This window comes from Rhipicephalus microplus, chromosome X (assembly GCF_043290135.1).
Source record: "Rhipicephalus microplus isolate Deutch F79 chromosome X, USDA_Rmic, whole genome shotgun sequence".
Lineage (NCBI taxonomy): Eukaryota > Metazoa > Arthropoda > Arachnida > Ixodida > Ixodidae > Rhipicephalus > Rhipicephalus microplus.
This window is the reverse complement of record NC_134710.1, coordinates 169890255-169907414: the sequence shown is the minus strand read 5'-3', so window position 1 is coordinate 169907414 and position 17160 is coordinate 169890255. Positions and strand designations below refer to the sequence as shown.

Sequence of the window (17160 nt, the reverse complement as noted above, 5' to 3'; positions counted from 1 at the left end):
TTCTCTCTGTTGGTTTATAGAAAATTGCCAATAGGGAGCAGTAGTTTTGTTTCAACAATTTTTATTATTTTAGAATAGTTTATTAATGATGCTCTGATTGTAACAACATTTAAAACACCTATATTTATTTTGTCATAATGTTTTACAAAAAAACTTGTATTGCGCAAATTATATAATTGCAAGTTTTTTTCTTTTTATCAAAATTTTATAATAATGCATTTATTAATTTTGATTTTTAAAGTAATTTTATGCTACGTAAAAAATACTTTTGACTTACGGCTGTTTGTGTTTGATTTTTTTTTTACAAGAACAGTGGTGTATCCGGGTGCTGCTACCGCAGCTGTTGGCTTGCCTTTCAGCCAGCCAATCAGGTAGACAGGGCGAAAATTTAAATGCCGTAACCTTTACAGCGTTTACGTTTTCTTTAGCAATGCAGCACCCTTTTTTTTAGCAAGGTGTGATTACCGTAGGTAATCATGCGTAAGTGTATCAGAAGTTCCAAGTTAATCTCGGGAACGTAACTCGTCGTTTACAAGTCCGAGAATATGGTGTGACACGAAAACTGGCTACTTTGAATGACATTGCTTCAGGTTGGTCTTTCACAGCCTAAAATACCGGTGTGACACGGTCACCTTTGGTCGCAATTGGGCATGACCTGGATCGAATTTTTTCAACGCGGTCTTTTACACAAGCCACAGAAGGTGGCCAATCACTCAAAAGATTTTATCTCGATCGAGCTTAATCGCGATCAACCGTGCACCGTGTACTCGTCGCCTGACTTCACCTCTTGTCTCATTGATGATTATTGATTTTATTTTGCTCCTTTTTGTGTTCGCTAAAAGGGTTGTGAATATTTTTTCTCACTCTGCTTTGCGAAAATGTCCCGCATGCTCAGGCCGTGAGCTAACAGCGGCTTTAGCAGGCGTGTCCCTGTTGAAAGCTCGCGATCAAGAGCGATGCTGATGAAAATTTAAAATATCGTGCAATGTTCCATTTACGAACTTGTACTTTATTTTCTTTGCATTTCGACATGCTTTACTTCTTTTTCATCCGTGCTACACAATTATTGAAATATGACGCCTGTCCAAAGGTCTACAATTAAGGAATGCCGTTACTCTAGCCTTCTGTTCCCCGCAGTTACGCCTCCATGGCCTGTTTATTTTTCTCGATGGCCTGATGACCTGGGTATTTTAGGAGCGCATAATAATCTTTCAACATGATTTCTGACATCTTTGTAGCAGTAGCCCGAGGGGAAAATGCAGTGATAAATTGCAGGCACATGAAGCTAGTCAAGGCTGTTGTCGGCGCTGGTTCTGTTGTACTGTGCATTTCGTCCCGTCTTTCGTGCTGATTTATTTCGCACATTAAGCTGGTCAAGGCTGTTGGCGTGACCATTTGGTAATTTTAATTTTAGAAATTAACGAAACTGTGATAGAGATATAAGAACATCACTGTTTTTTTTTTTTAACACTGACATTAGAGGAGCAGTTGTTGAACAGTGTTGCATAACTTGGGCCCCTTGCTCAATGTGCCTGATGTGTGTGCTTGTATTACAGCGAAAGTTGCTGTGAGATCACAACAAGGGTCGCGCGCGATTGTTGTCCGCCGCCGGTGTTCGTAACCACTATCGCACGAAAAAAAAAAAAAGTCTGTAAGTAAGAACACCAAGCACGCAGTGGGATTCGAAACTGGGTTTCTTGTGTACAAGCCCAGCATTTTACCATAGAGCCATGTTGGGGCTTGAAACTCCATCTTAGGCAAACTTGATGTCGGTAAAGGAGTTGGTTAGTATTGATAATAAAGCATTTTATAACAGCAGCGGAACAACCAGGCATCACACAATGGAAATTGTGTAACATGTGGGTCATCCAATGCTCCAACCCATAACAAAAGCTTGTTCTTGATCACCTATTAACTGTGATGCGTACTCATTTCAGGCATACTTCTTCATTGTCGTTAGCCACTGCATAAAAAATTTGCACAAAATCCCTTGCATGTGTGTAGCGGACACCACACTACTACAAAAAATTATGAAGGATAGCATAGTGAATACCGGCCTACTACACAAAAATTATGATTATTTATGGTGTAGTGGGTATTTAGCAAGTGTGCTTGTAGCAGTTACCCAAAGAGTGTTTAGAAAAGGCTCTGAAAGGCTACCCTTCTAGCTTTCACTGTAACTGTGCTGCACATTCTGTGCAGGCCTGGCAGTTTTTTTTTTAATTAAGCCACACTTACCTGTATACAATTTAGTTTTATATAATTTAATTAACCACTTTGCAAAAGCTTCATTTTACAGAAACACTTGCAGCTGGGCAAGTTGGTACTGATTTATATGAACTGCACTGCAACGTTGGGACTACTACAGTGAGAAAAGATGTCATTAGCGCAATCTTTTGACCAAATAACAGTTTGCTCTTGTGTCATCTTTTATTCTCTAGCAGTTCCCGTGTTGGGCCACAGTTTTTATGAACGTCCACTTTGTCCACTAATTTCAACGTACACATGGGATTAACATAATCCACATAATTTCCTTTCTTTGTTAGGGGTATCTGTAGCTTTTTCTGCTGGTAATGTTTGCCAAGACCTGGCACTGTAGACTCTGGATAGTTATATTTCATACTCTCAGATAATTCAAACAAACTGCACATTTTTGGCTGGCATGCTGCATTTTCAGTGTATTTGAAATCTGCTTAATTCAAACAGCAGCATTTGGCTAATACCGTTTATTAATATTTTTAAACATATGTACCAGGGAAACTAGCTGCCTTTGTGCCTAACTGAAAGATTGCGCTGATATAATTTTGAAATAGACAAAAATCTAATTGCCTGCTTGTGCTTGTCAAAGCATCCGAAATCACGAGCAGAAAAAAAAAGGCACCCGAACAGTGGTAAGGCATGTGATAGTCAGCCATCATTGCTTTTCCTGACATATTACACCGAGTCATGCTGATGTTTGCATGCATCTGATAACCCACCTTTTACTTTTCTGTGCTGCTCACTGCCATTTTGGTATTGTTTAGGGTCGGGCCGGTACAACCAGTATATTCAGTAGCAAAGCCTCCGAGATGAAGAGGCATTTTGCGACTTTCTCGCTAGAGGAGAAGTGCCTGGACTGGGGCGTCATGAAAAAGGTGGATTCAAAGAAAATTCTAAAGCCCCTTAAGTTTTAATTATTGAACCTGCTGTAGATTATCTGCTATTTTGCATCTTTCAAAGGGAAAATATTTGCTTGGTCAATTGTTCAAGGAAAAAAAGTCTTGGCTGGAGCTCTGTTAAAAGGAATTGTTGAGGTGTTAGGCATTCTAAATAAATAACTGATTAATTTAGAGGAAATGACTTTTATAGTCCCCTAAGTGCAACAGACCATCCAGACCTGTAGTGCAAGCAGACTGAAACGGCCAATGGCCAAGCATGTCTATTCTATAGCGCTCTTAATGCAGTGTCTACTTATGCCACTCCGATGTCGGGACAGCTGTGTTCTTGTGCCGTGATATCGGAACACTTGTACTCCTGTGCTTCTAAGAGTGCGGGGGTGGGAATTTTTGGACATTGTCGGAGTGCTTTGTCCTTCTTTCAGTAGAAGACTTACTAAGCAATCGAAAACCATCGAACTTGCCAAAAATGCAGTTCCATTAAGTGCCCCACATATATTATAGCACTAAGCCCAAGCTTCGTTATTCAAGCCACACTCTCAAAATATGCAGGTTTGATACCAATGAATTTATAGTTACTATTGAATAACTAAAGATGTCAACTGATCTTGTTTCGTTAACTGTAAGATTTTATATCATACTTATCATTTCTAATTCATTTTCATCCAAAAATAGTTTTTTATTTTATTTTAATATTTTACGATGTCCACTGGACCTCGTATGTTCATTTACAAAATGAAGGCTCTCCCATGATATCCAATTAACCCTGTCCTACGTAAGCCGATTCCATTCTTTGCCTATGAATTTTTTTTATTTCATCATCCCACTTAGTTCTCTATAGTTCTTGGCTGCGTTTCCCATCCCTTCATACCCATTCCATCACTCTAACAATTAGCAGTTATCCATTATGCAACTTGTGTGGGTACACCTATTTCTCTTAGTGACTACAATATCCTTAGAACTGAAGGTTGAGCAGTCGATTACTCAAATTACAGGAACAATTTGTGCCCTGGTCTGATTGATATGTGGGGTTTAACGTCCCAAAACCACCATATAATTATGAGAGACGCCGTAGTCGAGGGCTCCGGAAATTTCGACCACCTGGGGTTCTTTAACGTGCACCCAAATCTGAGCACATGGGCCTACAACATTTCCACCTCCATCGGAAATGCGGCCGCCGCAGCCGGGATACGGACCCGCGACCTGCAGGTCAGCAGCCGAGTACCTTAGCCACTAAACCACCGCGGCGGGGCGTGCCCTGGTCTGTGTCCCTGCCATCTGTGCTCACTGCAATTTAATAATAAACAAGAATATCAGCTTTTTCTTCTGCAATTCGTTCTGTGGCTCTCCTATCTCTGTCTCTTCAAAACAATACAGTGGTTAAGCTTCTCTTTAGGGCAGTCGGTCAATAAAATTAATGGTGATTAGGTATCATGAAAAATTTTTTTTTTAATTCTGACACTTTCTTTCTGATAATCCCTGTGAAAATGTGTATGGGTTTCCATTCTAGTCCTGTGCTTCAAATGGGTGGGTGACCTTTTTTTTTGCTCCTTTAAAGAATTTCTTTGCTTAATTATATTACTTTCTTATCCTTCATTTGTGACAGTCTGACACTGGTGGTAACAATTGCTGCACTGTGTTAGTATACATTTGCAACATTGTTCGACCGAGATTTCTCATTAGAAGTTTGAAAGTAATGTTGAATGCTTATGAAATAAAAAACCAAGAATAGTGGAATCTTTGGTAGCATTTTACTAAGTTGGCCATCACTCATGTCTGCACTTCTTGCAGAAAGATCAGGCCATTTGTCACTTTATCCACTATTCTTAAGAATGAGCACTATGTACTTAAATAAGGGATTTTCAGTGATGCCAATGGAGTAGAAATATTTTGAGGGATATGTGTGATGCTACTCTAGGCAGCTTTTCCATTGTTCAAATTTTTGTGGTTGGTGCAATTCGGCCCAGAAAAAGGTAATGGTCAAATGCTTTATTTCAAGCTTTTGTTTCACAACACAATTGTACAGTGTTTATTAGGTGATTGTTAATATTTATAATTCTCAGGGTTTGACATCCCAAAAGTAAGATATCTTTATGAGAAACGGCATAGTGGAGAAGAGCGCCAGAAATTTTAACCGCTTGGGGTTCTTTAATGTGCATCTGAATCCAAGTACATGGGCCTCAAGCATTCTCACCTCCATATATAATGCACTACTGGTGTTTTGTATTGAAATGTTAGATCTGAAATATGATAGTGTAGTGATTCAATGCAAATTTATTTTAATCGCGTGTGCTCCGATAAACTTTGCCCAAAATGTTGGTGCAGTAGACCATCATTGAAACAACACCTAATGCCGCAATATCTGTAATACATTCAATATTCATTATAAGCACTTATTTGTTACATGCTGATAATGGTGTGAAATAATATAGATTTAATGTGTAACATTCAATAATATGTTCATTCATATTTTTTATACTGAAATTCAACTATATATGGTGTTTTTCTTTTTTACTCTACTGGAAATGAACTTCTCACATTTAGAAATTAAGCCCGCAACCATTCGTTTAGCAGGGGAGCACCACAGCCACTGTGGCAGTTCCTGCTGAGATGCCATTTGCGTTTCTAAATAGGCTAAGGGAAATGGCCATGCATTTCAGGGAGCATCGTTCAAGTTATGACAAATGTTGCAAATATGTGCGATATGCCTATGCCTTTTCTCAATTTTTTTTTTCTTTCACCAGATATGCATGATAGATCTTTTTCAGATAATATTTGTATGCCTGTGCTTTTGTCTTTTCTATTGTTATAGGTATGCAGTTGTTTCTATGCAGAAGTTTTCTTATTTCGCTAACATCCTGCACGAGAAGCTAAGTATGCACTTCATTGTTTCTTTCCCCCTTCAGAATGGAGAGCCAGAAGACTCCTGTTTTTAGGAAGATACCATTCTGGTTACGATCCTTTCGGATTTCAAAAGATGCATCGGTGTCTGTCGACAAGGAAGGTAGACCTGCCTCCTGCCAAACAAAACGGTTCCTTCGTTCTTACCGTCGAAGCCTCGGTTCAAGAAAAAGTGAAGACCAAGGTGATGAAAATAATCATGAAGGCCAGGATGCTTCAAGAGCATCTCTCATGTCAATACGTGAAATTTGGGCTGAAGAGGCAAAAGCACAAGCATTTTTTGAAAAGAGCATGTCTGAACGAAGATCAAAGAAGCCATGTTCGCTGAGGAGCAAGCTTCTTGGAAGTCCTAGTAAAATTCCAATCTCAGAAAAAATGCAGGCAAATCAAAGGGAGCATCAGTCTTCTTTGAACCACTGCTGCTATTCTCCTAATAAGGAGAACTTTGTTCCACCAAATGTTGCAAAATGCAAAAGCTATGGAAACCAAAGTTCAACAGGAAGTTCTGATGGTAACCTCGCCTCAGAAATCGTTTTGAGTGCTGCAAGGCATGCAAAAAATAGAAGAAGCTTGGCAAGAGAGCAAGATGTTTGGAGAACGGCAGTAAACAATATAGGCCTTCCAAGAACATCCACAGAACTGGGACAGTTGCCTCAAGTTCCCAGTGAGCAAGATTTTCTGGCACTATCGCAAGTCACGATGCCACCAAGGAATGAAAAGCAGGAAAGAGTTAGGGATTGGGTATTATGCAATGGTGACTTAAGCTGTGGCATTTCAGCACAGCATTCTCTGCCTTATCCACAACACAAACCCAGACAAGGTCATCTTGCTAAAGAGGAAACAATTCCAAAGTCTATCGACTGTGCCCCTAAAGTTCCACCAAGAACTTATCTTGCAAAGATGGTGCATGCCAAGGCACATCTTATGAAAACTGCTGCTCCCTTGGCCAATTCGAGGATTCCAGGAGCCAAGCAAAACCTTGGTGGCGCTAAAGGGGCTGTGTCTAAATGTGCTCATTCTCTAACCAGTCAAGCGAATCAAGACTGCTCTTTGCTTCCAAAAAGAGTAGCATCAAAGCAGCAGGTGCCTCTAGAAAGGCCAAGGAGATTGTGTGCAGAAGCTGGCATGCGCTCCCAGGCACTTGCTTCAAGACATCAACAGCCAAAAAAAGCCAGTAGGCTACAAGCTCACCATAACCTAGGTTATGATATTGATTGTGCATCAAGAGTGCAGAAGCTAAGGAAAAACTGCAGCACTGGAGCATCTGATGTTATGGCTGATGATGAAGCTACAGTCCTAAACTGCAGCTGTGAGAGGTGCCTTACAAAGTTTAATGCAGCTGGGAGACAGGTGCCTGGGAAGATAGCCGACTTTCATAATAATTATTCGCATGCAGTAAGACATCAAGCTGTTAATACATGCTTATCAAAAAATGGCAAGCAAGCAGCTGCTCTGAGTCATCATTGTGAATGCTGCCAATTCAAAAAGACGCATGAAGAATTACAGCTTGATGATAAACTTGGATCTTCAACACAGCCGAAACAATCATGTCGGAAAAATTTGGACAAGGCAGCTAAGTGCAGCACTAGCAACACGCCTGGATTTCAGTGTCAGGACGAAATAACCAAAGTCATTGAAGAAGCTGTGAAAGCAAGCATTGAGAAGCTGTTATCAGCAAAAGCAAATCCACAGCTGAATAAAGCACGATCAGTGGAGAGTCTCCATGAGCTGGCAGATTGCAAGAAGGCTACGACTTCACCTTCGAAATACATTCTGCTCTCGTCATGCAGGTCTGGCACCGCAGATTCTTTGTTTCATTCTGCTGAAGAAGGTAAAGGGGACAGCGGCATTGCATCATTTCACCAGTCATGTCTCACTAAAGGAACTGAAAAGAAAGTGGCAACTATTAGCATTGACACCGTGAACAGCAGCTCACAATTGCCCCAGTCAAAGGCTGCTCTAGAGCGAACTGCATCCCTTCCATCTTTAGTTGAAAGCAGCAGCCCTGCAAAACTAAGAGTATCAACTGCTTTCATAAAGCTTGTGAAAAGGGTGAGTACAGGCCAAAGTAATGACAGAATGCCATCACACCATACCTCGTTTCTAGACGCAACAATGAATCAGCAAAGTGTGGCATCACAAGAATCATGCAGCCTGTGCAGCAGTGGGGATACTGAGAGTTGTTGGCAGACTGCTGAAAGCCACCATGCAGAGGATTCATGCAGCCACTCGGAAAAAGCGCGCAACTCAGTAGCTCAAGATGAAGCTAATGGATCAAGCTCATGCATTGCTGAAAATGACCAACTAGAAAGAAGTGAAGCACATAACATTGAAGTTCAGCCATCAGTAAGTCTACCAAGGCTTGTGCTAGACTCGCCTAGCTCAAGTGTGGCTAGCCTACAAAGCCGCAAGCCGCCCGATGGTTGGGAGAGGACCCCACCATCTGATGCTCCTGACATAATTGATGATGACGATGAGCCATCAGAGCTAAATCCTCGCACACCTGATGATGCGCATGAGCATTGCTTCTCAAGTGACAGTGATGGAAGTGATGACCAGCACATTCTTGAGGAAGTGATTAGGAAAGGCATGGGTATAACACCACCAATCAAACTGCCAGCCAGGTGTCCAAAACTGGTGAAATCTCCTAGGAGATTCAAGTCAGCTGAAGTGTTCTGTGGTAAAGGTATGTGCATTTTTTGTTGAAGTGCACAAGAAAATATAAGCTGCAGGCTCAAGCACTGTACTTCATTCTGAGCTGAACTAGAGTAAAATTGATCCATCAGCATCATGCATGACACGTTAAAGATCCTTCGGGAAGCATCATTTAGTGAATTTTTTATAAAAAAATATATTCAGAGCTTCAAACAGCAGTAACATAATTAATGCATATTGTGTGATAGTGACATGTCTGTGGTGAAAGTATTAATAAATTATGACAGTTAACTTGTACGATATATATTTACTTCCGTTCACTGTATATTCATGTTCTGTGTAATTGTACAAGGCTATCAAACACATAAAAGGGAAAATTAGAATACATTTTGGTAGTGTATACCTGCAACGAAACTACATAGTTTAGGTGGAGTATATCACTTAACTATAAGATGTGTCATGCATGTCATCCCGGCCTCAGACAAAAAGCGTTTTTATATTAACTGCCCTTCCGACTGGACTCTAAGTTTGAACCTCCCTCACCTCCTCCCTTTCATTATTGTCTTTGATAATTCAGAACATCTGAACATTCTTTCCTGGTAATATTACCACATTTCATTACCATTGCATAGTTCTGGCCTGGCAGTTGCACGAGAGCTCTTTGCTTCTGTTTTTAACAAATACTGCACAGCTGTATTTGCGGAGCACAACCTTCCCAAATTGAAATACCAACATCCATTGAGTTCGACTGTACGTGGTGGTCCCTTTAAATATAGCAACCACTTACTTTGCTGATTTCATTAACATCATACAGAATTCAGCTTCTCCCAGAATGGATAGTATAAACTCAAATAACTTAAAATATACAGTACATAACCATCTAGCACAGTCCTTTCTTGCTTGTTTGAACAGGGGAAGTTTTGAATGACTGGAAGATCACTAAAGTTATACCGTACCTTTTTAAGTCCGGTGATAAGAACACTTAAAAACTACCACCAATATCTCAAGTGTTGCCAGTAAACTAAACAGACATAGTTTTAAAGGGCCACTCACCAGGTTTGACAATTTTGAGCTGACAAGCGCATTGCGTAGATGAGGCGTTTATGATCACGTCAGCCAAAATTTGCAATGCTACACGCCGCGGAAGTGGGTTAAACTTCAAGATGAACGCTGCCCCCCCCCTCCCCTCTGCCGGCGCACGCCTAGAGAATGAGGGCATGGCGTGAGCGTATGAATGGCCCTACGTACACGGCAATGCAATGACGTTGATCCTCTACGTAGACGACTCTGCTTTGACGTTGTCAACAGTATACCACGTGACATGGCAAAAATTATGTAACACAACATGCGTAGTTTATGTATTTGTTGCTTCAAGAGATTAATAAAACTTGAAATAAATAATGAGACGCAATAAAAAATTGTGCGCATTTTCTTTCATTTTTTTCCCTGAAATGATACGAGATTCGGGGCTAATGTGCCAGCGTTTCACATGGGTTCGTGTCCCCGGGGTCAGCGCATTGAGCAGACGACCGCCGTGCAACGCTCCTACACAGCTACGCATTCGCGCACTCATTGTGCTCATCTATTCTACCGCGTCTAAGCCAGCATTTCCAAACCATCCCGCAGAAACAGGCAGAAGACCACAAAATAACGCTGGCCAACAAAGCAACGCTGCTCGCGTGCTCGGGGGTTGGACTTGTTTGGGCACGTCATGCGCACGTCACCTCGTGGTCGGATGCTGGAGAGGGTGGGGAAGAGATTTGGCTTGCGAAGGCTACGCAAAGGACCGGCAAGGGTTTCAAGCTTGCCTCCTCTCATCCTTGTTTCGAGCCGCTTCAAAAAACCTTTCTCCGCTCGTGATGAACCAATTCGAAAAATTTTTGTGGGAAAATGTTCCTCATTAGACACCCAACAACTTCCACTATCTAACTAAAATTCGGTATGGGGCCTGGGAGTGGCCCTTTAAAAGCTTGCTCGCCGAGCTTTTTATGCTCGCCCCTTGTACATCACGCCATAACAGCTAGTTCTCGTTGTGCCTGCCAGGAACGCAGCTATTCTCTCCGATGATTCAAGCACCCTCACTAGATGTCCTGCCACACACTTCGTTGCACTCTCGGCACGTGCTCTCGTTAGATAGGTGCCTGATAGAGGGCTTCGCCTGTATACAGCGCTTGCTCTCGGTGCGCTTTTTTACTCTTTGCTGAGAGTTCACTCCGTGCATGTGATGTAACATCAGAGTTTGTGCCCAAGACCCACTCACCAAGGAACTGAGTCGAGCCACGAGTGCACACACACACACACAAACATATATTACATAGACAGATGATCTAACAATGATCAATGTAGGAGGTACTCTAATATCATCATCATCAGCCTGACTACGTCCAGTGCAGGACAAAGGTCTCTCCCATGTTCCGCCAGTTCACCCGGTCCTGTGCTTGCTGCTGCCAATTTATACCCGCAAACTTCTTAATCTCATCTGCCCACCTAACCTTCTGTCTCCCCCTAACCCGCTTGCCTTCTCTGGGAATCCAGTTAGTTACCTTTAATGACCAGCGGTTATTCTGTCTATGCGCTACGTGCCCGGCCCATGTCCATTTCCTCTTCTTGATTTCAACTATGATATCCTTAACCCCGGTTTGTTCGTGGATCCACTCTGCTCTCTTTTTGTCTCTTAAGGTTACACCTACCATTTTTGTTTTCATTGCTCGCTGCGTCGTCCTCAATTCAAGCTGAACCCTCTTTGTAAGTCTCCAGGTTTCTGCTTTGTAGCTAAGTACCGGCAAGATACAGCTGTTATATACCTTCCTCTTGAGGGATAGTGGCAATCTACCTGTCATAATTTGAGAGTGCTTGCCAAACGTGCTCCACCCCATTCTTATTCTTCTAGTTACTTCAATCTCGTGGTTCGGCTCCGTGGTTATTACCTGCCCTAATTAGATATAGTCTTTTACAACTTGAAGTGCACTATTACCTATCTCGAAGCGCTTCTCTTTTCCGAGGTTGTTGTACATTACTTTCGTTTTCTGCAGATTAATTTCAAGACCCACCTTTCTGCTCTCCTTGTATAACTCCGTAATCATGGGTTGCAATTCGTTCCCTGAGTTACCCAGCAATGAATGGTCATCGGCGAAGTGCAGGTTACTAAGGTACTCTCCCTTAACTCTTATCCCTGACTGGTCCCATTCTAGGCTTCTGAAAACCTCCTGTAAGCATGCAGTAAATAGCATTGGGGAGATGGTGTCCCCCTGCCTCACACCCTTCTTGATTGGTATTCTGTTGCTTTCTTTATGAAGCACTATGGTAGCAGTTGATTCCCTGTAGATTTCTTCCAGGATGTTTATATATGCTTCATCGACGCCCCGATTCCGCAGTGTCTGCATGACGGCTGATATTTCTACTGAATCAAACGCCTTCTCGTAATCTATGAAGGTTATGTATAGTGGTTGATTATATTCTGAGTATTTCTCTATTACCTGATTGATATTATGAATGTGGTCGATTGTTGAGTAGCCTGTTCGAAATCCTGCTTGTTCCTTTGGTTGATTGAATTCTAATGTTTTCTTTACTGTGTTAGCAATTACCTTTGTAAATAGCTTGTATACTACAAAGAGCAAGCTGATCGGCCTGCAATTCTTGAAGTCCTTGTCATCTGCTTTCTTATGTATTAAGATGATGTTAGCGTTCTTCCAAGACTCTGGTACTCTTCCCATCAGGAGACACCTTGTAAACAGGGTGGCTAGTTTTTCTAACACAATCTGTCCTCCATGTTTCAGCAGATCTGATGTTACCTGATCCTCACCAGCAGGTTTGCCTCTTTGCATGCTCTCCAAAACTTTTCTGACTTCTATCATTACTGGTGGGTTGTCATCTGGGTTACTGCTAGTTCTTATAGTATTAAAGTCATGGTTGTCCCGGCTACTGTACAGATATCTGTAAAACTCCTCCGCTATTTTAACTATCCTATCCATATTGGTAGTTATTCTGCCTAGTACACTAATATATACAGTCCTAACTGCGCTAATTGTCTTTTGAATTCAGAAGGTTCTCGCTGGGTTTGAGGCCGTTGAAGGACGTCGATGCCCGTCGCTCGAAGACCATATCCCAACTGGCTGGTTGACGTTGCTAATGCGAGCCAGCCCTTGCCAAGGCACAGATCTCCGTTGCAGCAGCTTTGTTGCCCGGCCTCCACGTTCTTCTCGGCCACGCCCGGGTCGTGGCCGAGAAGAACGGTGGCTCAGTCACTCTGAACCACCTCAGCAGCAGTGGTTCACCACCCACGAAATAACGCTCGATCGCCGTGAATGACAGCGAAGACAAAGGCACCTCGCCAGATCACAGGGCGAGCTGCCCAGCTGGAATGCAGGCCTCGCTCGTCCCGGTTGCCCTGCAGCAGGCAGGAGTGCCATCCGGACCTCTGCGCCTCGCTTGGTCCCCGGGCCAGTCCTCAGCTGGAGTACAAGAATGCTAGCGCCTGTGGGATTTCCCTTAGTTCCCCGGACCGGACGTCCAGCTGAGAACGGTCTGTCCTTGACCACTGCGCTGTCTCGACCACAGACACATGCACCGTGGCACGCGTCTCCCGCGCACACACTTCGGTTTTGTCTTCATTGCCCCCGCAGGACGACCACTTGTTTGTTTTTCGCACGCCTCTATGATGTTTCTATCATGACAACCCCTTGTTTAAGAAAGTTCACAACTTTTATGGCGTGATGAAGAGGTGGGAAAAAATGTCACAAAGTTCTAATCACTCACTGAATATTCAGTATCATGTCTACAAAACTTTTGAAATGCACACAACCTGTTGCAATACGTCCTCATTACACGCAGCTCAGGTAATCAGCTCCAATATTACCTGACCCTTTGATGCATGATAGTGAAAATGAGTATTCTTGCAAGAGTAGGCTCCAGCATAAAATCCTATTGTGGAGGTGTTCAGCGCATCGCAGATACTGCAAATGTTAACGGTCAGATTGTATAACAAAGTTCTTGCCATACATGTACAAGTGGAACTTTGGTAATGCCCAGACAAGTGCCAGACATTCCCGTTCGATCATGAAAAGCAGGTTTCCCAAGGCAACAAGTTTCGACTAGCGTACGCTACAGGATGCGAGATGTGGTCTTTTCGTAGCTGGAGCAGTACGGCACCAAGACTAGTAGTCGAGGCGTCAGTTCGGAGGACAAAGTCTTTTGTCATGTTGGGCGCTTGTAAAAGAGGAGTATCTCCAAGTTTGCTCTTCAAAATAGCGAAATCTTCTTGAGACGATCCTCACGTGATGGTATTACTCTGTCCTTTCCGTGTGAGGTCAGTCAAAGGCTTGGTGATCTCAGCATAGTTGGCAATGAATTTCCTGTAGTAGCTTGTTAGACTCGGGAAAAACTGTAGAGCTTTTTTCGTCTTTGGTCCTGTTGTTTCGAGAATCAAGTGTTTTCAGAAGAAGTTAAACTTTACCGTCTCCTATTCGATGACCAAGAAAATAGATGGTCTGCTTTCCTATATCACACTTACTAGGCTTCATGGTTAAGTTGGCGCATCTTATTCGGTCAAATATATGCTGCAAGGTGACCAAATGTTCCTGCCACACTAGACCGTCAAAGTAATGGTAAACATTTACCAAGTCCCTAAGCACAGCGCTCATGAGGCATGGAAAACAGCCGGAGCTGTCTTTATGCCAAAGGGCATAAATACAAAGTGGCATAGTCCACAGGTACTGGAAAATGCTGTTTTTTTCCTGCTGTCCGTTGCCGTGGGCACTTGCCAATAGCCTTTGGTGAAGTCAAACTTTGAAAAAAATTTGAATTGACCAGCAAGGGCAAGAACAACGTCTGCGTGCGGTATTGGCTAACCGTCTGCAATCAAGATCTTATTCAGCTCTTTGAAATCAACGCATAAACGAATCGTGTTGTCAGGTTTTTTAACAACTACTATGGGAGCATGGTATGGTGACTGCGACCTTTCAATTATGCCCAACTTGAGCATTTCTTCAACTTCTGCCTCTACACTTTCCTGTAAAGCTAGAAGAATGGGATATTGCGGCACTTGTATAGGCTTATAAGATGTCAACCGAAGCATGCAATCTACTAGGCCAGTCTTTCCTGAAAGGTCCGAGAAGATGATCTTGCATTCTTTGAATAAAGCAAACACGCTAGAACGTTGGTTAACACTCAGATAGCCCGATAATTGAAAATTAGTCTCAGGTCTGTGTGCGGAGTAAGCTAGGTGAAAGAATCTCCTGTGAGTTTTCTTCGCTTGGGTCTTCTTCATTCACTTCTAGTGGGCCTTGGTCGACTTCATTTATAACAGTGTTAAGACGCGACGCTCGGCAGAGCTGCGCAAGTGAACAACTCGCGTCCCAAACAACAACTGACTTTTATTATCACCCTTCATTTCGAAGATAACATTCTCATGTGGGCGCATGCGCTCTCTGCCCCGCACACAGAAGCGCCGCTTTGCGTCCCCACAGGACTCCCTCCCTAGTGAGTGTGCGCACAACGGCCACACTCGGAAGACCCACTGCGGTTCATAAGTTCATGCGCATCAGGAGTCTCGTGCACTGTCCACTCTGCAGGAACCGTTTCAGGACTTGTTGGGGCTGCGTGACGTGGTCTGCCGGAAGTGCCTGCGAAGATGGAGCTCGAGGTGGTGCAGGTGCTTCGCTGTCGGAGTCCACGTGTGCTGATTTTACGTGGTCTAGAGAAACCACGTCGTGACGACGACCTCTGTCGATCGTAATGTGCTTGTCTGCCCGTCGCAGCACCATGAAAGGCCCGTCGTACGAGGGCCGGAGTGGACGCTGTACGGTGTCGTGGCTCACAAACACGTAAGAGTAGGAGGAGAGTTCCCGGTCTACGTAGACTGGCCGGGCTGCAGGCGGACGCGGAGGAACAGCGCGTAGCTTGCTCATGATGTCTCGCAGTCGCACGGCATAGTCCGCGTTTGCGTACATGTTCTCGTCCTTACTGGTGGTTCCGTACACCAGTTCAGCAGAGCAGCATTCAATATCTGCTTTCAAAGCCGTCCTAACCCCCAACAGAACAAACGGCAGTGCCTCTACCTAACTGTGACTCGTAGTAGCCGTCAGACTCGTCTTCAGATGCCGATGGAACCTTTCCACTATACCATTGCTTATCGGATGGTGGGCCGTTGTTCTGATGCAGGAAGTACCCAAGAGCCGTATGACGCTTGGGAATAGGGCAGACTCAAACTGTATTCTGCGATCCGTAGTCACGGTTGCCGGCACTCTGAAGTGAGCCACCCAGTGGAAGATAAATGCGTGGGCGACAGTATCAGCATTTTGTCTGGAATGGGCACGACCTCCGGCCATCGTGTGAAGCGATCGATGCAGGTTAGCAAGTAGCTTTGCCCCTGACACAACGGCAGTGGTCCCACAATGTCAACATGCACATGGGCAAATCGACAGTCCGGCAGAGGAAAGGATCCCAAAGAGGTCACAGTATGTCGCTGAACTTTGGAGCGCTGGCATGCGAGGCACTCTCGTGTCTAGTGTCGGACATCCCGGTTTATTTCTGGCCACACGAACCTCGCTGTGCATAGCCGTTGCGTGGCTCGAATCCTGGGGTGCGCCAGGCTGTGCAGCAAGTCAAAAATGCTGCGACGGAGGTTCGAGGGGATGAACGGTCGGGCCCTGCCAGTAGACATGTCACAGCATACGGATCCTGTGGGTTCTGCCAACCATTGCACCTTCAAGGCGCTGGTTGAAGACGACGTAGGTGCTTCAATTCTCCATCTCTGCGTTGAGCCGTCGTAAGTGTGGTGAAGTCCACGCCGCTCGGCAGGCTGATGGCATTCACTGGACCACCCGAAAGAGCGTCGGCAGCAGCATTATCCGTGCCACTAACATGGCGTATTTCTGTCGTGAATTCTGCGATGTACGACATTTGGCGGAGCTCCTGTGCCACGTGCGCACCCGAATCGGAGTTCGCGCGCAATGCGTAAGTGAGTGGCATGTGATCCGTGAGCACAAAAAATTCTTGTCCTTCCACATAATGTTGGAAATGCCAGATAACCGCGTATATGGCCAGGAGTTCCCTACCAAAGATTATGTACCTTCGTTCGGACGGGCTCAGTTTTCTGGTGAAGAAGGCAATTGGTCGCCACATTCCGCTCAACCTCTGCTGCAACACGGCTCCAATCGCTTCATTGGAGGCGTCCTCCATGACGCATTGAGAAACACCCGGCTACGGGTACGTGAGCATGGTAGCATTTGCGAGAGCTTCCTTAATCATCCGGAATGCTTGTGTGGATTGGTTGTTTTACTGAATGGCAGTTGCTTTAGATCCAGATGCCGCAAGTAGGCTGTGGAGAGGGTGAAGGATGTTCGCGCATCTCGGGATAAACCTATGATAGAAATTCACGAGTCCCAGCAACTCGAAACTGGCGGAGGTTTTTCGGCTGTGGAAACTGCCGTACTGCTTCCACCTTGTCCTT

At 44.1% G+C, this 17160-nt stretch overlaps 1 protein-coding gene across 1 annotated transcript in view; it reads left to right on the top strand.

Annotated features, from left to right (window-relative positions):
* The first annotated feature begins 339 nt into the window (after nt 1-339).
* The window catches only part of LOC119177189 (uncharacterized), a 40804-nt gene continuing 23983 nt past the window's right edge, over nt 340-17160 (top strand). The window contains exons 1-2 of the mRNA XM_037428597.2: nt 340-590; nt 6062-8742. Of these exons, the coding sequence (XP_037284494.2) occupies nt 6063-8742 (2680 nt within the window). The 5' untranslated portion in view covers nt 340-590; nt 6062. The remainder of the gene's footprint in view (nt 591-6061; nt 8743-17160) is intronic.